The sequence below is a fragment of the Scomber scombrus genome, chromosome 7, assembly GCF_963691925.1.
Source record: "Scomber scombrus chromosome 7, fScoSco1.1, whole genome shotgun sequence".
Lineage (NCBI taxonomy): Eukaryota > Metazoa > Chordata > Actinopteri > Scombriformes > Scombridae > Scomber > Scomber scombrus.
The window spans coordinates 13371822-13394457 of NC_084976.1; the positions used below are offsets into that span (position 1 = coordinate 13371822).

Genomic DNA, 22636 nt, shown 5'->3' on the forward strand with positions numbered 1-22636 from the left:
GCAGTGTCTCTTGGATCTAGTCTTTTCTAAATAGATGTACAGTACATTAACAGCATAATACCCAGTATGTAATACATGATGGTGGATATTATGACAAAATACAAATTAAACTGTATCTATTGACAGTTCAGATATACAAGATTGTCCTCTACCTTCACTGCGTGAAGAGAAAACAGTGCTTCATGCTGCTGGTCCAGTATGGTCATGTCCAACATTACATACTGGTGTCACCAAGCCAGGCAATGTTCACACCTCAGGACATTATTTGAGATTCTAGTAAGGATCACAAGGTTTCCAAAGACACCAGATATTGGGGGAATGTGTATAAAAGACATTGATTAAATGATGGTGAAGCCATGACAATAAATTGGATATTTCGGTCTGTATGAGTAACATTTAGCTTCAGCAAAATGATGGACCAAGCACAAACAGAATATACTCTATGTATAAATCTGTTCATACGTTATGTAAAAAAAATGTACTTATGTTTTTAATTACATTTTAAAGGGAGAATCAGTGTTTCAGCTGTTAAAACAGTTGAGTCAGTCAAGAAACTCAACTCTAACAACAATATGATTGAGCTTGAAGTTGAACGCTCCGTCCTAAAAAACTTTACCCGGAAACACTTTAAATAACCCCTTTACTGGTGCATATGGAGCAGAATAAAGCAAATATACATCAAGATGCTGTCTTCATGTTCTGTCTTGAAAGGTAACTCAGTGTGAAATGTACAGAAGACAGTGTCTGTAGATGAATGATGTAAACCGCTCCATCAATGCAAAAAGCTGCAGCACCGTGTGCTGCCACAGTGAGGAGCCTGAAACAGAACAGCTCGGCTCAGATCAGTCTGTAGCTGCCGTAGCAACAACACATTACAAGAGTGTCCTGCATGAGTCTCTGTCTCATGTCTTCGTGGTTAAATTATTCTCCATTGTGTTTTTTTTCAAGTTTTTGTGTTCAGAAAGAAAAGGTCCGGAGTGCTTGGAAGTTCAAACAGATGTAATGAAGGTGCTCTTTGGTAGGGAACACAAAAGTTCAAAAAAGAAGAAAGGTCCGAGGCTCTCTTCTGGCAAAAACTGTTTAAAAGCCCTCATTCAGATGACTATGTCATGGTGAAATTCATAAAAACATAGAGAATACTTGTGCATGTTTAAATAAAGCAAGATTACAACCCACACACAGCAGCATAAACAGCCTTCGTCACCCAGCTCTATTTTCACATGCTCTAGTAATGTGTGTGTAGAATTTCATCATTAAATAGCCATCTGAATGACAACTTTTAAACTTTTTTTTTGCCAGAAGAGAGCCTTGGACTTTTCTTCTTTCATGAGCTTTGGTGTGCTTTCTTTAACCGTCTTCTCCTCACTGAGTCTTTACTTTCTTGCCGTGTGTCCCAGACTCTCGTCTTCTGGCCCTGGGGGCGTAACGCCTGGTGGAGATATAAGATGAAAACAGGATTGTGTTGCTGTCATTTCAGCTAAAAATCACTCAGGTGGATGGTGAAAAGAAAAGAAGCTGTCAGCAGCAGCAAAGAAGGGTCAAAGAACAAGGGGTGGCAATAGCAAAGTAGATGCATTACGTCAAGCACGGAGGCACTGGAGTCCCTCCAATATATGTTCTGTGCAAGTGTGTGCGTGTTTGTAATATTGTGTGTGGGGGTGTCCTACCTTCGCTGGTAGAGGTATAGGAAGAAGAGGAGCTCGTCTCTGAAGCAGGAGAGTTGATGAGATGACAAGAAGGCTCCAGAAGAAGAGAAAAAGGAGGCGCAGGAGCACAGATCTGAAATCAGGGTGTTTACTCCCTGGTGGAGAAAAGAGAGGTAACTCAAAATAGGATCACTGTTAAATTCCGATTAAGATCATTCTTTGAATAATATCTAATAATTGAATGTCTTACACAGTAAAACAAAGAGTGAACAACATGCAACCTGGAAACAACATAGAGGTTGTCTGTGAATAAAGCAGAGAAATGACTGTACTCACTCTGTACATCAACACTGTCCCCTGCAGGTGGCTCACAGACTTCAACTGATAGAGACGAGTGGAGAAGCACAGTGAGTAAAGAAACAATATTTGACTCATTTCCTTTCTCTCAGCACTGTAATCACATAATCTGATAAGTAATACATTATTAAAGGCCGGGATCTTTGTTTTAGTTGTAGGACGGACCTTGTGGTTGATGTAGAGCTGCGGGGCCATAGACAGGAAGCCAAGGGCATACACTCCTGAGAGAAGAGAGGAGAAGAGTTACAGTGTCAATAAAGCTCATTATAGGTTATATAGAAGTGAAGGTTTCACCTTAATCCAAGTTAACTCACCAGTCACCAGGCTGTTGATCATCCAGGAGAAGTAACTGTCAACAAAGTATCTTAATAATTAGAAGTGTATATTTGGTGCCTGAGTTAAGTTTTCTAATTAATATCATATTATTCAGGGTAGAAAGAGAGAGAGAGAAAAGATAGAAAAGTGTGAGTAAAAAAAAAAAGAATAACTCAAAACTATTCAGTTGGGATTTGAATCTGACTGCCTTAAACACTCCATCACAGGTGGAGATTTTAGTGCTACTTGATGTAAAACAGTAAAGGTTATGTCAAAATACACATGTCAAAGCAAACAGCTGAAGTCAGTTATGAGCTCACCTCTTTTGACGTAAGTAGGCCAGGGAGAAAATAGCTCCACTGATACACAGAGGATAGACCAAGTAGGACAAGTATCTGGACGCCTGGGGAGACACAGACAAAATATTAAAATAAAACAAAGCCTAGAGCAGAATTTAAAAATCAGAGCTGGTAGAGAGGTGGAGGATGCAGATAGGAACACACTAGCACCTTTGTGTCATATTCAACTGTCTTTCTTTCTTCTTCATCCAGTTTGTTTACCTGTACAGTGACAGAAGACACCGTCATAGATTTTTAAAAACAACAACAACACAAATTTTTATCTAAACACGTTTGTCTGAAACTACATTGAACATGGATAGGTAAATACTCACATGGAGCTTGGAGCTTTTCCACTGCACGTTGATCTTAAACACTTTAAACAACTTCCATACCTGACAAGATGACAGATCAAGAGGTAAAACCAATCAATGACCGCTAGATATCACTTCTGATGTCATGATAAATACCTCTACACATGCCCCCAGCCCGACAGGAAGCAGCACCAGGAGACTGGTCTCCTCTAACAGATGGACGAAAATCAGCAAAGTACTGAGACTCCGCCAAAGAACTAGAAACAGAAGAGCATGATTAATTTGCACATCGTGAAAGAGAAGGCTCATATAATTTGATGAATATTATTAGGATCATTTCTGACCTGACTTCCTGGACATTCCTGACATGCTCTTCTTTTTTCTCCATGAGCTGATATCATTTTTCAGAGCCAGGAATTCACAGATGAGCTGCAGCAGAACAAAAAACAACTTGATTCAACGTCATTTTACAAACTGTGATTTGTAATATAAACACCACTGTGCCTAAATCTAGAGCTGATGTAGGATTATTTTTATTGTTGATTAATCTGTCAATCAATTTTCTCAATGCTGGTGGTCGATGAGCTATAAAATGTTCCAAAAATGGTTAAAGATGTCTATCCCCAAGCTCAATACGACAGTCCACAACCCAAGAATATTTAGTTTAGTATCAATTTGAGAAACTACAATCCAAGACTTTGTACATTATTTTCTTAAAAAGTAATTGATTAATTATTGCAGCTCTACCCACATGACACACTGTATTACTTGGTATTAAACATAGATAATGATTCAAAAAATAATTCACAATACTACGTACCAGGTGCCTTCTAATTTGTACTGTATGCTAAAATATGTGGTGTTGTATGGTCTTACTTGCAGAGCTGTGATGAGTGCAGTCAGCACTAACAGGTAAAGGTTGGAGCCAACCAGAGTTTCTTTAATCTCATCTATGTTTTCTTCAGTGAAGCCTAGATAGACAAACAAGAATGATCTCCTCGTTATGTGACACAAAAGACTTAAAAGCTTATATCCAAATAAAAGAAAAATGTACTGTAATATATAATGTATTAATATCTGATTTTGGTGACTGAAAAGCAGTTATCTCTTGGCCCCAAAACTACTACAAAACAGGACGTTTCAATACACCAAAATGTTGCAGACTGGAGACAACATCTTGCAAGAGGACTCCAAACCCATTTAATGTTCTTAAAATGATATTTCACCAAATCTTCACATGACACGATACCCGTTATCTCATTAACTCACCAAACTGTCGCAGAGAATAAACCACATCCTGTAAATGGACCCAAAATCTGAAACTTCTTAAAGAGATTCCCTCATAAGACACAGTCAGAGGGAGCTGGACGGTGCTGCTGCTGATCTCCTGTGTATGGATTGATGGATGGATAGATAGGTAAATAAATGTACGATCATTGTTATTTAATTCAAAATGCAGTAATTAATGAGCATGGTTTTAAAGCATTTTACCATGAGATCTCTGACTCTGAAGCTGAGCTCGTTCACCAGCAGCAGAGGAAGATACATCATCTGTCTGCCATCCTGAGAACTGGAAGAAGAAACAGGAGGAAAGTTTCATTTAAACAGACATGTTGGCTCAGGGCAAATTCCCTATTCACGGACTGAAGTGAGTAATGAGTCTTTTTTTTGAGAGATGTGACTGTGTTTTTTTTCTCTCCTTTTGATCCAGATCGCATTGCTAACCCTCCAATTTATTTCTACAGAGCAGCAATCATGTTGGTTTTCAACTTGGGGGTTAGGACACCTCAAAGGGGTCACAAGGTATATCTTAGGAGTCGTGAGATAATAAATGGCACATCAAAGCAGGAAAAAAAATCTTCTGCCACAAAAAATATATTATTTTTCTTTTTTTTGCTGCATTTTACCACATCTAACCTCTAATAATGATATAAATAATTTAGTATGATATAAGTAATTCACTCTTGTGGACATTAACGACATGTAACAAGGAGCGGAAAATAGTTCATTGTAATAAATTGTTTTAAGAGGTCAGAAGATGAAAAGGTTTAGAGCCACTTATATATATATATATATATATATATATATATATATATATATATATATATATATATATATGGTATATACAGTATATATACAGTGTGTATGGTACAGGGAATACAGATAGAGTAGATGAAGAAGGAGGAGGATAAAGAAGGTCCTGAACTAAAAGTTTTTCTCAAGATTGGAAGTTGCTTATTCTGTTATTACACTGTACAAGAAAATCATTAGCATATTTTATTTTCTATGTTCAAATAGAGAATAAAATATTTGAGTCTACTTGGTATTCTCACTTTACTGCACTAAATATCATGACAAGCAGCACTTACACTCTCATATAGCGCCGCACATCACTGGGAAGCCCCGCCTTGTTGAAGGTGAAGTCCTCTGACATCATATTGATTGACAGATGGGGTCTCCAGTGGGATACATATTTCTCTGATCGGGAGCTCGACCTCTGATGGAGCCAAAAATAACAAGGCCACAAACTCGTTTGGATTACGCACATGTCCAAATGTACTGCAAAGGTAACATGGCAGTTGAAATATGAAGCCCTCTGATAGCTATTGAGTTACATTTCACCTTCTGCGTGTCTCTCTGCCCCTCTCTGTGTGTGGGAGTGATGTAGATGGTGAGCTGAGCTGCATAGTGGACCTCTCTGCTGTCCTCTAAAGGTGAAACACCGGCCTTGTGAACGTACACGACTGCATACAGAGTGCCATTAGCTCGAGTCTCCTCCGGCAGAGGGACGTTCACCTGCCTGCGGACAAAGAGAGAGACAGGGAGTTAAATCAGCCAGTCTGCCAAACAGAGATAGGCAAATAGGCATGTAAGCTTTTAATATATATTTACTAATGATCACCATGTGCAGTTGGTGTTAGGACAGAAGTTATAAAATATATCTTGACTCTGTATCTACAGTGTAGAAGATTTACAGTCCTCTTTTACTCCTTTCAAACACTAGTCGATAGTCCTTATCTTCTGTTTGCAGTCACTACAATGAGGCCTATTTATTTCTATGATTTCTATATTGAAACAATCAAGTTACTACCACTGTGTTTCTTCTACTGTGTTAGTTGAAACGAGGAGGAATTGACTGATAAAAACGTGTATGGTTGTAACATCCACATGTCAAACCCACCGCTCAAATGTAGAGTGTGGGTCGAATGGGTCTATTTTCACAGCGAGGTTGAGCTGGCTGTTGTCTGGCACGAGGCAGGTGAAGACACTCAGCTGGATAAAATGAAGCAGAAGAGAAGAAGAGTGATTAGAGGAGATTGAAAGCAATCCTTCCATTTTAAAAAAGATACAGATGCAGTAATGGTGTACCGTATGTGTAATTGTGTCATCTCTCTCTTGGGCCGAACTTTCTTATTTTTACTAATGATTTCTGTGAAGAGATCATTGTGATGATGGTGCGGTATTGTAGCGGTCTGGATAAATAAATCCTACAGCTAGACCGTCATGTTCAGGATTATAAATGTGTGTGGGGATTTTCTCCATCATGTAAATCAGAAAAAGCATCCCAGAGACTCAACGTACACACTATAGTGTCTTTCTATTTTTAAATAATGTCCCACACAACTCATTTCATTAATAAAAAAAAACTAAAACCAAAACCCATTATTTTTAATTCCCCTGGATTCATGAGCAATCATAGTGAAAAAGCAGAGGCAGTGGCTTGAGTTACTCTCAGGTACATTTTCAGGCCCATGCTGTCATGAACTGGATCTCACCGAGTCCCTGATTTGTCCATTTGCTAAAATAGTAAAGAAACAGGGCCTGTGCTCACCTGTAGTCTGGGTCTTGCAGTTATATAGGAATTGATGCATTGTTCTCCTCTGCCTCGATCACAGGGTTTGGTGTTGAGAAAGCCGTACAGCAGCCAGGCGGTGTGGAGCATATAAACCACAAACACCCCGAGCAGCAGTTTACCGATGGAGCTCCTCTTAGCGCTGCCGTCCGCCGGCTTGGACAAGCACGATGGGAACATGGCAGGTTATATACTGATGCTAGAATATAAACAGCTAACAAACGCAATAAAAGTGGACTTGGTTAGTTGAAGTCCGGAGCGGCTTAAGGTCGGCATCTACACAATCCAGCTGTTACGCTTCCTCCCCGGCCGCAGTATCCTTCCGGTAATCTGCATCCAGCTGTGGGATGCTGCTGTCGCGGCTGCGCAGACGCACTGTGTTTTAAACCAATCGAATCTAAACTCGTGAGCCACAAAATGTTATTAAGCAGACACACAACAGCCATATTCTCCTCACTTTATTTAATTAGTTTTTTTGTCCAGGAGGACAGTGCAGTTCTTTTGTTTCCTCTAATTTCTCCTACTTTTCTTTGAGTGCTGTAATATCAGTCTTTACTTCCCCTCTCCCACTTAGACTACTATGTTATATTGGGATCAGTTGTTGAGTTACTCTGAGTCCTGGGACCAGAGGGTTATTTTAAGGAAGCGTAATTGCTGCCACGCCAGAAAAAAGAAAACAGCATCAGTATCACCCTATAATATTAAGACCTGCAACTTATCTAAAAGGAAGGCAGATAGCATTCCTTCACTTCAATTGCTTAACGTGCACCTGTTGTAAGTGGATGGATATAATTCAAATCACATAAAACCCGTACCTAATACAAACTATAATCTGCTGTGTGCCGACTTGACCAAATAGCAGTACTTTTGATTGATTGTACACTAATTACTACTATAAAAATTAATGACAAACAAAAATACAGCGTAGTGGCAATTTTTCCTTAACTTGAAAAATAATAATTAAAAAAAAACCTCAAATAGCCACTGAGGCACCTCAGGAATGAATCTTACACAGGGTAAAAAAAAAAAAAAAAAGTGCATTATCCAGGCAAGCATGACGTTTCTTTTGGCTTATTTACCATTTTGCAAGCAAACAAACACAGAACAATGACATCTTCCACCTCTTTTGCCCTGGTATAAAACCATATGCCGTTCCCAGTGCCTGCTGGTCCCATACCCATCTACCTATAGAAATAAATTCACCTCTGTGCCCTCAAAACAAAAGCATGAACTAGTACCTGAACTAACTAAAATAATATTAGGCTATAATAAAACTAAGCTATGTTCTTCAGAACAAAGCGCAAAAAAAAAACATAAATTAACGTTTATTAAAACTAACAAGAACAAACAGCTCCAACATACAGGATAATTTAGTGGTTGTTTAGAATTTGTTGTTCTCCATACTCCCAGAAGGTGGCGGTAATGCGCTTAAAAGATACCATTAAAAACACAAAGTAGAAGAACCTACGCTAATGTCAACATTAGCACATGAGTGGGTTTCTTCCTTCAGAGACGATCTTTGGCAGCAGTCACCGCGGTGCATGACGGGCAGTGTTCTTCATGCTGTCCTCCTCATGAATGCAGACTTTCTCCATCATGCTGTAATGACAAGTGTGCTTTATGGACTAAAAAAACAAACACAAAGCTTTTTCGTGGATTAAGGACAGTTTGTAGTTGCCTGCAGGTTTGACTTTCTTGTATCTTCGTTCACTGTCACTGCTAACTTTAAACAAACTAAAGAGCAGAGGCTGCCTCTTATGCTAGCAGCTAATATAACTAGCATAACATAGCATAGAAAGTCAGATTATGAGCTAACAGGAGTCGACTGACGCTGGCATTATTGGCTATAATTAATATTTACTCAGACCTTAACTGTTACCTGACACTATAGACCTGTTGTTCCCGTGGATCGTGGACCGTGTCCTCTACAAACAAACTTGACACACATCTGGAGGGTATTGAAAACACCCTGAATGAGGTGACACGTATTCTAGACACTTCCACATTTTTTTAAACCACATCGTTATTCCTCTTTTTTCATTTCAAATGGAGGCTGAATCTTTCCTTCCTGGCCTGTGCTGAGTGACAGCCTGGGTGAAGATGAAGCTACACAGGATGCTGCTGGCTGGCTGCATGAACTGCACAAGGACATATCTCCCATTAAGTGGAAACTTGCATCCAAAGCGCCTTTTAAGTTCTGTTGGTCCTCTCTCCTCAAGTGTGGATGTGTATCGGGCCCTGATCCTTTGCAGTGCTCGACCAGTGCTCTATCCTCTGAAGTACAGTGTGCCACTTGGAAACAGGAAGCTGGGACTGAACAGCAGGAGCTACAGCCACGTTGTTTCAAACTCACTAAACTGCTCTCAAACACTGCCCGAGTCCAGATGTCAGCTCAGAAGATATCAGTCTGCTCCTGTGAGAACAAAGAATCTGCTGCAAGGGGGCACAGCGCTGCCTGGTAAGAATGAGAGATGGTTAGTTATCAGGATTAGAAATGGGTTTTTTGCCAATCCAGATATACGCAATATGAAGTAACTATGAGCACAATCAAATGTAATGTACAATAAAAATACTGTGCTTCCTGAAAGTTTGTGAACCCTTTAGAATTTCCTCTATTTCTGCACATATGATCAGATTGAGGAGGAATTTTAGCCCGTTCCACTTTACGAAAGAGTTGGTGAGTTTCTTCGTATGAAATGCCTGTTTTCAGGTCCTGTTACAGTATGTATATAGGATTAGGGACCAATACATTCACTTTCTTCTGCTCTAATCATTCTTTGGTAGTGCCACTTGCACATTTGTGGTTGTCTTTTATTTATGACCCACTTTCTGTTGAGTTTAAATTCACAGACAGATACTTTGACATCTTCCTGCAGAATCTGCTGGTGCAACTCAGAACTCAAAGCTCCATTAATGATTACAAACTGTCCTGATTCAGAGGTAGCAAAGCAGACCCGAACCATGATATACTACCACCATGTTTTACAGATAGGATGAGGATCTTCTGTTTGAATGTAGCATTTGCTCATCACCAAACAAAGCGTTTCTCAGTCAAGCCAAAAAGTTCAAATTTCTGTTCATTTTTCCAACAGCTCTCTGGCTTATCCACATGGTCTTGGTCCACAGTAATCTGCTTTGTTCAAGCCGTGACACACTTCCACAAACCTGTGCTGTGAAGCTCAGCCCCAGATTTATCTTCTTTAAATAAAACAGGGCCTCTCATACTCACACCTGATTGTCATCCCACCCCTGACTGAAACACCTGACTCTAATTTCTCTTTCAAACGAATTGATCGTTGTAGAGGTTCACATATTTTAACTTACACAAAGATATCTAACATTGGAAAATTTTCCTCAATAAACAAACAAATGTAAAGTTTTTGACTCATTTGATTAACTTTCTATCTAGCTGTAGGACTTGCTTGAAAATCTGATCACATTTTTAGGTCATATTTATGCAGAAATAGAGGAAATTCTGAAGGCTGTTTCAAGCAGCACTGTATGTGGAGCTGTAAAAATATTTAAGTTAAAGAGAATATAATGTACAAAAGGACATACTAACAACTGGTGAAAGACACGATCCTGCTGCTTTTACGTTGTACAACTTTGACAGTCTTGTATCTTCACTAGGGTTGCAAAACAGCGACAAGTTTATTCCTCAACTGTGCAACAACTGATATAATATATGATAATATTAAAATATAATAACCAAACATGTTCCTTGATGTAATTTATGTATGTAAAGAGATGAAAATAAGTCATGTATCGTGATCATGCTTTTTCTTTTTACGATCACATATTTATATCAGTATCAGCCTCTAAAATTTAGTCTGGCACTGGCTCCAGTCCACATATTATTCCAGTCATATTAAATAGGTCATTCCTGTCTTGTTACTTCTTCATATTATCCATATGTAAAGAAATTGTATGAAAGCTCAATCCTGATAGAGATATATTGAAATGCAAAGGTGCTAATCACAGTGATAAATAATTGCATGTTATACAAGCATCTGGTATTTCACTGCTGGGGTTTTTTTGTGTGTGTTTTTTTTTAACATAAAATGTAATTTGCCATTTTTTGTAGCTTTTGTATGCTGTTGGCACATTGAAATGGCTAAGCTTTGTCTTTTCCTTGAACAGTGTCCTCAATCCGCTACAGAATGACAGAAGCTCCTCTCTCCGGTGTGGTTCCTATGTTTGTCGTGGTAAGAGATGTACTGAGAGCAGTCAGATAAAAACATTTCAGTAGTAACTGACCTTTAGTAGGTGCTTTATATTCAGGACCATCCTACTCCCAAATGTTTTTTAGACACACAGTGCATCACAAAGTCTGCTTTGAAATATTAAATCTAAGTAAAATGTATTTAATGACAAGATTTCTGATTTCACAGCATTTACAAGTTATCAGCTGGACTGTTTACCTCTTAACAGACACCTAGCAGTTACTGTATGCATTTAAACACAGCAAAACTGTATTGAACAAGTATGAACACCAATTTCTTGTAATATTTATTTCACAGATGAAATTTGACCCAGAGGGAAATGTGACAACATTTGGTAAGTGCTGGACAATATATCTGATAAAATATGTGGATAATCTGCCTTTTATTTGTTGATTGGAGCTGTAAAGTTGTTTCATTTGGTCTTCTGTTGGATATCTCTCTTGTCCTGTGATGTGACAACTCTCATCACAGTGTAGGTATTACTTTCAGTATATTGCTGAGTACATTTTTTAATCTTAGCCACACACAGTTTGACATACACAGTTGCTCACATTACTGTGTTACTTGTAGCTTCACCTGTGATGTGACAATGGGCCTCATTCACAAATAGTGTGTACACACAAATCTGTGCTTCAACCGTGCGTACAAATTGATTGATTTAATTCACTTTTCCTTATGGGTTTATCTTAGATTGATCTAACTGACTGATCTAACTGTTCCAGTGTTTTATTAATGTTTTCTGTTGCATCATCCGAGCCTACAAGTTGTATTCTTAGCCTAATTAATTAACTTTTGCAAGCAGCAATGCTATTTTCATTTAAATAAAATTTTGTTCTGATTGAATTGCACTCAGTAATTACAAAAGGCACAAGAAATTCAGGGGGGACACATCATTCACCGCCTCAGTTATTGCAGCCAAGACTTTGTTGTTTTTTGTTTTTTTTATTTGTTTGTTTCTTAACATTGTCACTCAGGAGGACACGCTACGGTAAGGTGTGCCCTTTCTGACTTCCACCTCCGACACAATTATTTCAATTTCTGCTGTTGTAAAATTCTTCAGATTTTTACCTTTTTGGGTCATCTCTTATAACTCAACTTCTCTGCTCAACACACGGCTCTCTTAATGATACACCAAGCGGATGTCCTTATATAGAGAAATAGAGGCGTGGCGGTATGCTGATTGCAGATAGTGGAGACGTGCCTGTCAATTTAGAATGATTCTGATTCACTAACATATGCAAGGTGATTCATTTAGGTGATTTTGCAAAAGCACTTATTTTGAGAGTAAGAACATTTCTGCACACATTTTAGTGAATGAGGCCTAATGTTAGCTGCCTCGTTCTGTTATGTTTGTTGTCCTGAAAGCAGTAGATACATAACATCTGCTTTTGTTGTAGTGTCATGTCCTATAAAAAGCCAAATGTTTGTTGTTATGACCGTCTGTCTCTGCTCTTCTTATTCTATTTTCTCTTACAGAGAAGAAGAAAACCGAGCTTTGCCAGGAGTTAAGTCTTCAGGCCAGAGACCTTCGCTTTCAGCACAGTACCAGCCTCACTGCTCGAAACAACTGCATCATTATACGAATGGAGGTATGCTGTCCGTCTCTCTCTCATATGAGCACAATACGTGATTGATGAGAGGGTTCTGCTCTCAACCAAATCTAGATAATCTTTGATCTAGCTGTTGATTAAAAAACACTTGTTTTGACCGTAAGTTTAAGCCTAACTAATGATGATTCCTTGTGAACAATTTTTCATTGGTCATCAGTATGAGAATAATTCTGTATCTCACTTCACTGATCTTCTCTGCTAATGGAGAAGTCATTACTGCTGTATCTTAAGCCAGAGACAATCAGTGTTCGATTCAAGTGCCACCAAGAGAAGGGGGTAGTGCAGTAAAATAAAGACAACTGGAAACATGTATAGCCCAAAATGTAATAAAGGGGTATTATTACAGTGTTCGTAAAGCTGTAAATGATTTTATTTACTTAAAATAATTCAAATGAATAAGGCAGTTTATGAATTCAGAATTAAAACATTAGAACTATTTAGGGAACTTAAAAACTAAACGCAGAGGACATCACCACAGTCAATTGTCTTGTTGGAGAAAGTGTGGTAGAAGAAGCAGAAGTTGTCACAGCTCCTTGTTTTACAGGATTGAGTTGTTCAGGCAGATCACCATTGGTCTCCACTATCATCAATGAGGTGGCCGCACTCTGTCTCGCACCTGCTGACATAAGGGCCGGTTCAAAAGGACGTATATTAACCATTTCATTTTAGATAGAGAAGATGACATTGCTGCAAAATTTGACAAACTGAGGCAATTTCCATGTCTGAATTAGTTTTTTGCTTTTTTCCCCCCACTTCTATCCTGGCAACTGGTCCATGCTTTATTATTTCAGAATTCAAGGGTTGGGCTTTGAAAAAACTTGTTTGACTAGAAATGCTGCCATATGTGGCATTGGTTGATGTTCCCTAGACAGATACACATTTAAATTAATTAATTAATTCTACTTAATAAATAAAGCATGAATAGATTCTACAGCTGAACATGTTTCCACATTTAAAATTTTCCTGCAAGGTTAATATTCTACACATTAACATGTTTATCATGGGTTTTGCAAGAAAACGCATGCATGTAATGTAAAGATTTGGGAGGTAAATAATGTCCATGAACATGAATTCTTTTCATTGGTCACAAGAATTTCAGAATTAATCATTTCATCTGCAGATCACAGAAAGAGGGTTGTGTAGTATGTTAGTAGAAACCATAAAGCATCAGATACTTTGTCCTCTAATTTCATGTTGCGTGTATAACTTTAATGAATGACTTTAATCATAAATGTGTCCTCAACATCAGTTTCCGTGGCACCCTGTATTGAGAGCAACCAGTTCTTGCCTGTTCTTCTTCCCTCCTGTCCCAAATACCCGACACTCTACAGTCTGAGTGCTGCTCACATTCACTTACATACCTAACATCCAAAACAGGTCTCGCAGGTTGGGCCACCATATGGGTATGGACATTGACAGACCCCACACTGACAGTTCCCTTTCCCGTTACAAATCCGCTGGTTTGTTGCCATACAGGAAGCGATGGCCATGGAGCAGGTGCAGTCTTCACCTGTCCATTCGTCATCACAAACACACTGTCCACAGTCACACTTCCCCTGGCCTCCACATATTCTTTGAGATGAAAATTGTTGTAATTTTAAAATAAATCTATTTCCTTAATTAAATGTAATTAAAAGATTGTATTGCATAAGAAATTCAGTACAAAATATGAAGATATGTAGATAGTGAAGGCTTTGTAATGTAGCTAGAGCTGTTTAAGGCAACTAAGAATGAAGTCTGAGCGATGCTTAATAATGTTCACATATTATACCTGGCGTTGGCGTACAGACAGTCATAGTTTGTGCACTCGCAGTATTGTCCAGTGTTTCTTTCTTCTGGGTTTGTCCGCTCATTACATACACAGTAGCCGTCCACACACTCCCCTCTACCACTGCACACCATGGCGTTCGGGCCTGAGCGACAGCGGTCTTCATTTGATGGAAGAAAATAATCAGATTCCCTCTGGCAATATTGTCCTATGTTCAGTTTGGAGCAATCACACTGGCCACACACCAGAGCCCCATTGCCAGAGCAGATGGGGCTGTTTTCCTCACGGCTTTTCATGCAGTCACACTGGCCTGGGAAAACAAGTTGGAAAATTTGTCACATTTTTGTTCTGTTACCACATCCAAATTCTCCACATTTTGGGGCTTCTGTAATACTAATATTTTTGACTGTATGTTTACTGCAGCAGAGCTGTGCAGTCATACTCACATTCCAAAGATATCTCTAACTTCACACTTTGTGAAAAGCCTCTGGGTGTGATATGAACAGACCAGGGCCCAGTACTGTTCTGGTTTGAGTCGTCACTCCCACTGTGACACCGGGCAGCCTCCACGCTCACCTAGAGCAACAAGGATTTCATAATTATTATTATTGTTGTTATTTGCAGTTTATAAGAAGAAATAACTTACTCTCAATATGAGGATATTGTTCCTAATGTTCCTTATTTTTCTGACCTGTGTGACCAGGGGGTTTCCCTCCTTGATACTGCTAAATGTGATGTCCACCACTGGAAGCACAGAGCTGGTGTCCATAGTCAGCTCTGTGATTGGCTGGTCTGTAGGCATGGTGATAGTGAGAGGGAAAGACTGGCTCACACCTGGCCTCAAACGGAGGGACAACTCCTGGGGCTGGAGGAGCAGAGCCTGTGCACCTACTGGCTCGGTGCTACAGACGTTCAGTAATGATTGGAAAGAAAAAGAATATCTTAGAGGTGACCGTAGTCTTGTACAAACTTCCAAAGAGAGATCTTTAAACTAGAACACTTACCTGCTGTCATTCCTAACAACCTGCACCCCACCCTGAGGGTTGTATATGTGGTGTTCAGGACAGCCTTGTCTCTGGAGCCCCCTCAAAGTATGACAGTGAGTATGAGCATTAGGGGTGTCGCACCAAGCGCACTCCGGGCCGGACTGGATGCACTCATTACAGTTGGAGGCGGATGTCCGACATGTTTGTTTTTTAGCCCAGCTCAGACAAAGTAAAGCCAGCAGTAGACAGAGACAGAGCAGCTTCACAGCCATCCTGCAGTTGCAATGAAGCATTAGCATTTGTCAACTGAGTCAACTATCAGTTTTAATGAAAAGAAATACAGTTGGATATGATAAACATGCCTCCATAAATAATGGAGGTAAAGTATTACATTCCATGGTTCAGCATACAGAAAGATATTCTTACCTGTCTTAAACTTAAAATCAACTGTAAAATCCTATAAACTGTAATTAATTGAATTGACATGCTCTGTCCTCCACTGGGAGCACATTGAGTTGTGCTGTACAAGAAGCTGTAGTATAAAACATACTAATATATATTTCCTGAAGTATAAAAGCTATAAAAAATGATGTTTCTCTCTGAAACTATACTAACTTCTTGTGTAGTTTGCTTTGTGTATAACAGCTTCTTATCTCTCTGTTTCCAGTGTTAACAATGTGCAAAATAAATTAACAGGTCAAACTCAAGTATAGTGCAGCGCTGTTACATTACCTGAGGTTCTGAAAGCTTCCTGTGTTGTAGCTGCTGCTTGAGGCTATCTACCTCTACAGACTGTACACGCTGACAAACTTCAGTCATATTGACTGCTTGAGGCCAAGGATGTGCACTTTGATCATTTGGGGCTCCTGATTGGTGTGGCTATTTTTAAAGTCAACTGTGTGCTTATAAAAATAAAGCTAGCTGTTTGCTGCTAACCAATCAGTTTTCTCAATTTTGCAACCAGAACTTTTCATTGATCAGATCTATCACCTCAAATATTTACAGATCAGAGTCAACTGTTGCGCCTGCAGACTTTCCAAAACAATTGGACATGTACAGCCACACTGACACGTTCACATACATGTCAGGCAAAAAAACCTATTAATAAAAATCAATTCATCAATTGCTAAAGAAATAAGATAATTTCATTTCAATTTCAATTCACTTTGAGTCACTTTTAAAACAAGGCAGTCTTTCACAAATTGCCTGAAAGCCTGAAGGAAGATGTACATAAATCATTAGTGTTTTTAAAGTAGGCTACTCTCCCCACTCATCCCTCCGTCTCTCCATAGTCTTTGAAAGCCATCGTGACCCCGCAGTGTCTTTTGGTGCTGGATTTTCGTGGTATGGGATTAGAACGTTGGTTGGTGCTGGAGCTTCCCCCACAGCTAACATCGCAGACACACTCGCTGCCCTTTGAGTTCAGAGCACTGGAGGCCATACTGCAGTACAAGGTAGCACAGATTGGAAAAATACTGTTTGTATGTTTAAGCATGTTAATGTTTAACCCATATACACCATCCTGTGAGATTTGAGGCTGTGCTCCAAGATAAGGTAAAGCATATGTTTATGTGTATTTGTGTCACCAGGTAAACACTCTTCAAGCCAAGCTGAATGAAGTTGAACCAATAATATTGGACATATTGGAATCCCTTGTGGATCCTAAAATCCTTTCTGCTGATAGAAGTAAACTGCATATACTGCTGCAGAACAGCAAGAGGTAAAACACACAACGCCGTTATATCATGACACACGGTAGAAATTAGTATGTAAAAAAGCTTTTATGAATGAGGGCAGACAGCATTACAACGCATTACGTCACTCTATACCTTATATGAACATGACACTGTCACACTTCTGGATATTCACATATTAGAACACTTTGTCTGTCTCTCTCAGTCCTCCTCTTGTCTCTTGTCTCTTGTCTCTGACAGTTTATCAGAGTTGGAGACAGACATTAAAGTTTTTAAGGACTCCTTGCTGAAGATTCTGGATGAGGACGAGATCATTGAAGAGCTCTGTCTTACCAAATGGACAGACCCAAGAGTTTTGTATGTTACACATGCATTCATTCATGCTATACATAAATGCCTAAAGCAGTTCTCTTGAACACTCATTTAAAGTCACAGTCAGTGGTATAAGAAATGAAGTCCGGTGTCAAAGTATTTTTCCCCTTTCAATAGTGTTTCCTTTACCTTCAAGGAGTGTTTTTGTGTACTGTTGTCCCCATTGGTTGGGGGAAGGGTTAGGCAGAGATAAATGGTGGGGGTTTCCATTCAAATGCAAAACAAATCCCAGAAACAACTGGTTGGGGTTAGGATACAGCTGGATTCAAGTTAAAATAGCCCTGTGTTTTATCAAAATTGGCTTTAATCCCTCCTAATTATTTGGGGTCCCACAGATCCCACTGCAAATACAAAAGGAAAAAGCATGGAAGTGGTAAAACTTCTCATTGACACAAACTAGATTTGAACTTTTAACAAAGGTAACAAAAATAGGTAAACGACCATAGAGCATTGTGTATATACCAAATAAAAAATATTTAATGTTTTATATATGTTATATGGGATATGCATGGAAAAAAAAGTGTTCACTGAAAAGTCCTTCACAGACAAAGAATTGCAGATTTGCATGCGTTTCTATAGGGACATCTGAAATGTCATTGGTTCAAAATCATTTCTTTAAGCAATTCTCACAAAATTAGGAAAAACAGTGTTAAGTTTGTCTGCAGGACCACATGGTTTCCATATGGGAAACTTTAACAAAAAAAAAAAAAAAGTTTTTTGCGACCACGAAGGGACTCGAACCCTCAATCTTCTGATTCGAAGTCAGACGCCTTATCCATTAGGCCACGCGGTCAGATAAGGATTAGAGGTAATGTATTGTTCATGGCTGCTTCAGGCTGTTTGCAGACTTGAGTAAGATCAAAGGTTAAGAGTAAAGATGCTTTATTCTGGATGAATTGGGAAGTTTATACATGTTATCAAAATCTATATTCTTAATCAGTGGCTATATTTGAATATCTTTGCGTTATTTGCAGTTCAAAAACGTCCTTATATATTTTATACTGGTCCTCCGTTCAGCCTCTGTCTGAAACAGGCCATTTTAGCTTCTGTCTCTTCAAGCCCCCCCCCCCCCACCCCCCACCCCCCACCCCCACCCCCCAACCCCACCCCCACCCCCACCCCCCCAAATGCAAAATTAGTGTTCACCATATCAGTTTCATGGTTTTATTGACATATTATTAGTAAAAGAAGAGTTTTACATTAAATATTTTAAACTTAGAATATTTTATATTTTTATGTGCCTGTAAATATTTGTCTGTCTTTCTAGTGAGGAGAGCAGTTTGGGTATTGACCACGCTGAAGAGATGGAACTGTTATTGGAGAATTGCTATATGCAGGTGATGCTTCTTTTCTAAAATCTCAGAGATCAGCTTTAAAGGTGCAATGTGTAGGATCTAGTGGCATCTAGTTGTGAGGCTGCAGATTGTAACAAACTGAATACCCTGATTCACATTGCAACTGCTTCATACAGGCTGAGGAGTTGGGGAACAATGCCAGAGAGCTTAAAGACCTGATAGATGACTCTGAGAGTGTCATCTTTATCAATCTGGACAGGTACACACACCACTTTTTGAATAGGGACACACTCTGAACAACATGATTATTCAGACTAAGTGCAGCTGTCATTTTAAATTGAACATTTAGTCATATTAAAGTAACACAATGCATTTGTTGTAAAACATTTGGACAGTTCAAAACCATTAAAATTGCCATGTTTTTAATGTTTTCTTACTGTTTATCAGATTAAGTTGGAAACTACTTTGATAATATTGTAATGTACAATTTGTGTATTTGTTATACAAATATTCTCTTCTTTCCTGCTCTGAACCTGCAAAAGATTTTAAGATAATACTTAAGCTAACCAATAGAAGACATAGTCCTATTGAAATGACATGCATTGTTCTGTCTGCTTTATTCTAGCCATCGTAATGTGATGATGCGTCTGAGTCTGCAGCTGACGATGGGAACCTTCTCCCTCTCCCTGTTCGGTCTGATAGGTGTGGCCTTTGGAATGAATTTGGAGTCGTCCTTTGAAGAGGTGAGACAGCTAAAAAATTATATCACAGTTCTTTATGCTGTTTACAACTTTACAGATACAACGTTTTTCTTACTTGTCTTAATTTTATATTATTGCAGGTCTCTGTGTTTTGGACTGTAAAGTCTGATCAAATTAACAATCTTTGGAATCAGGGATTTATCATTATATTGCTATTTTGCATAAAAAGTAACTGATTTTAAATAGAATTGTTGATAAATAAGGTGAATTTCAAAGTTTTCTGGGTTTCGCCACTTCAGTTTGTGTGTGGATGTGTAGTCTGTATGTTTTTCCCACACATTCAGTTGTCTTATGTATATTTATTTATTTTGAGCCCATAAGTGCATACTGTACCTTTTGTAATTTTTTTACCCACATACAGTATTTAAAATGTTTGCCTGTTTGTGTTTATTACCAGGACACTCGTGTTTTCTGGCTGGTAACAGGCTTCATGTTCTTGGGCAGCGGGCTGATATGGAGACGACTTCTGTCATTTCTTGGGCGACATCTAGAGCCTTCAGTGCCCCCACCAGTAATACACACACACACACACACACACAGACACTGACCTCTCACCATTTTTTGATTTTCATTAGATGCTTAATATAATAGTGTGTACCTGTACAGCTCCATGTGTAAAATTATGTCACTATGGCGCCTCATGATGCATAAAAATCTTCTGTCTTGATGTGCCCTGGTAGACAGCACATGCCATATAATGTCTGCAATGTCCCTAGTTCGACTCCAGTCAAGGACCCTTTTTTTGGATGTCATGGCACCCCTCTTCCTTTGTTTCTTATCCATATATCTACCCAAAACTAGATATTTAAAATACATTAAAAAAATTGTCACTCTCTATATGTGCATCTGTACATGTTAGACCACACCTCACCACCCAATTTACTATTATACATTTCTGAACTTGATGAAGTGTGCTAATACCAGTGGAATGAGTTGTTACAAAATAATTTCTCCTGTTTGTGATACAGATCCCTCCAGTCTGGAAGAGAAATCTGAAAGCATCAGACGCCAAGGCTGGAATCAGATGATGTTGTACCTCTGCTCTGTAAAATGCCACAGACCTCCTACAGACTCTGCAGCTTAAAAGATGATTGTTTTATCATCCCAGACCTCCGAAGGTTGCATACAAATGTCTGAAGACCACTGTGCAATATATTTTTCTGTGTCCTGTTACAGTTTATGTTGGGATCATATATTAGATATTTGATTGGATGTCCTTGTGTATATAGTGAGGATTAAACATGTGGGCACAGAATATTGCTCTGTCTTCACTGGTTTTAGAGAAGTGGGTTCATGCAAGTTGCAGCAGTGGACCTGAAACAGATGACAACCAAACTAATGTGATAACCACCTTACATGCAGTTGTGCATTCCCTCATTTCATTGGTGAAAAAAGTGTTGTAAAGCATAAAATAATTATTTAAATAAATGTTAACTTTATTAATGTGTAAAGTATGTTATGGTTTATTAAGAGTAATTTCTTGTGTGACATTTTTGGTCACGCTCAGTTTCTAAGTAAGAATTTACCTACTGTGGTAAGCAGAGTAATTAATTACAATGATTACAACATTGTGATATCATCATGACACATGAAACAACAGATACATGAAACATTGACTGCTCTCAAAAAGCTAGAAGGATTTATCAGATAAGAGTCTTTTATCTGATGTGATCATCAGACCCTAACCCATCAGGTTACACTTAATACAAAGATGTGTATTTTTTCTGACACGCCTGGCCAAATTCTTCACCTCCTTGTGTTTTATTAAGGGTCTGTAGAAAGTGGCCTTCCTGAATTAATTAATTAGAAAAAGGAAAATAAATCGCTGCAAATTGACCAAAATTAAATATAAAATGTATTGCGAAGGTATTTATCTGTTTTAACATCGTCAAGGCACCTTTGGTAGTTACAGCTTTGACATAACAAGAGTGAAATTCTAATTACACTAAAAAAAGTTGTAAAACTAGATATTTTCACAGTATGATGGCAGTCGAAACAGTGAAGGATTTTCAGATTCCTCCTTATTCATCTTTTACATAGGAGTCCAATGACCTTGTCTTGCTGAGCCAAAAGTGACTTGATAAACATTAAGCAGTACATACATGTTTAGTGTCTGTATTCTGTCTTTCTTCATTATTTAACGTCACAGAGAATAACTAAAAATGGCCTGTAGTGCAGACTTCCTTGATGTATGCAAAACAACATGTTATATCTATGCCACAAATATATGAAAATACATGAATTTGATAAATGTGGAACTTTTTTTTTTTGTCCAAGAGAAATTAAAATTTCTTCATGGTAAACTCTCCTCGTACACAGAAAAAAAAAAGTGGATACAGAGTTTTTTGGTTGTTTTTAATGTTATGGTTTCATGTGTGATGGACTTTTGTGCACCAGAGGGCATCATATCTCCTGTTTAAAATGCAGTTCATTCGCTGTGATCAGTCTCGGTATAAAAACAGTACAATAAAACCAGTATTGGATTCTGATAGTTTAACAGAAATGTATGTATTTCGACATTTAGACTTGTAATAAAATACTCGTGTAAGTAGAAAGTTGACGATATATATATATTTTTGGTCTACTTACGCACGTCATATGTCATATATGTATTACTATTTTTTTCCAAACTGGTGTTTAGGGAACTATGTTATTTTTTATTTTTTAGAGAAGTTGCTGTAAGTTCTCATTTTTTGATGCCGTCTGGTTAATTTTAATTCCCCAACACAGAAGTGTCTGTAAAGTAGTACTACATTTAGAGTCAGCAAAAGGTAAATCACTACCATCTTCTTCAGAGTCGCATATGTTGGTATTTTTTCAAACAACCTGCATCAATCCAAGTGTTTTGAGACTAAATCCTGCTTAATCATGCTTCACATCACATGACAGATAACTTATTACATCCATGGTTTGTGCATGTGTCAGGTGCCCATATGAACACTGAAAGAGGTTTTACTCACTTAAATCATCCCTCCTGTTCATACTGGGTATTAAAAGACCCCCTTTAAATTAATGGAAGTGATAGGGGCCAATTGTGTTATGGGCACGAGACTGCTGTGTCTACAGTCGTTTCGTGCAAAAATACATTTAAAAGTTGTATAAGT

At 38.5% G+C, this 22636-nt stretch overlaps 3 protein-coding genes and 1 non-coding gene across 6 annotated transcripts; 1 reads left to right on the top strand and 3 right to left on the bottom strand.

Moving 5' to 3' along the window:
• Positions 1-1362: 1362 nt before the first annotated feature.
• Positions 1363-7003, bottom strand: LOC133984057 (lipid scramblase CLPTM1L-like). The gene is made up of 17 exons (XM_062423303.1): positions 6803-7003; positions 6152-6243; positions 5593-5770; positions 5340-5467; positions 4462-4540; positions 4240-4357; positions 3847-3941; positions 3315-3399; positions 3127-3227; positions 2992-3051; positions 2828-2878; positions 2639-2721; positions 2318-2352; positions 2169-2224; positions 1983-2027; positions 1668-1801; positions 1363-1429 (listed from the first exon to the last, which is right to left on the bottom strand). Exons 1-17 carry the CDS (start codon positions 7001-7003, stop codon positions 1363-1365), a joined length of 1608 nt encoding a protein of 535 aa, XP_062279287.1.
• A 1394-nt stretch (positions 7004-8397) lies between these two features.
• mrs2 (magnesium transporter MRS2) lies at positions 8398-20975 on the top strand. The gene is made up of 12 exons (XM_062423301.1): positions 8398-9281; positions 10964-11028; positions 11344-11380; positions 12523-12635; positions 16703-16864; positions 17000-17130; positions 17345-17461; positions 18744-18813; positions 18948-19030; positions 19397-19514; positions 19930-20043; positions 20501-20975. The coding sequence occupies exons 1-12, from the start codon at positions 8924-8926 to the stop codon at positions 20558-20560; spliced, it is 1428 nt and encodes a 475-aa protein (XP_062279285.1). The 5' UTR covers positions 8398-8923; the 3' UTR covers positions 20561-20975.
• Positions 13009-16295, bottom strand: LOC133984058 (integrin beta-1-like). Of its 3 annotated transcripts, none has more exons than XM_062423305.1 (7): positions 16143-16294; positions 15429-15683; positions 15116-15326; positions 14871-15000; positions 14428-14734; positions 14018-14228; positions 13009-13272 (listed from the first exon to the last, which is right to left on the bottom strand). In XM_062423305.1, exons 2-6 carry the CDS (start codon positions 15680-15682, stop codon positions 14018-14020), a joined length of 1113 nt encoding a protein of 370 aa, XP_062279289.1. In that variant the 5' UTR covers position 15683; positions 16143-16294; the 3' UTR covers positions 13009-13272. The 3 variants fall into 3 exon arrangements, with proteins under 3 accessions (XP_062279289.1, XP_062279288.1, XP_062279290.1); XM_062423304.1 differs by having other exon boundaries at positions 13009-13275; XM_062423306.1 differs by lacking the exon at positions 14018-14228 and having other exon boundaries at positions 13009-13275; positions 16143-16295.
• trnar-ucg (transfer RNA arginine (anticodon UCG)) lies at positions 18197-18269 on the bottom strand. The gene has a single exon. It is a non-coding gene; the product is annotated as a tRNA-Arg (tRNA).
• Positions 20976-22636: the final 1661 nt, after the last annotated feature.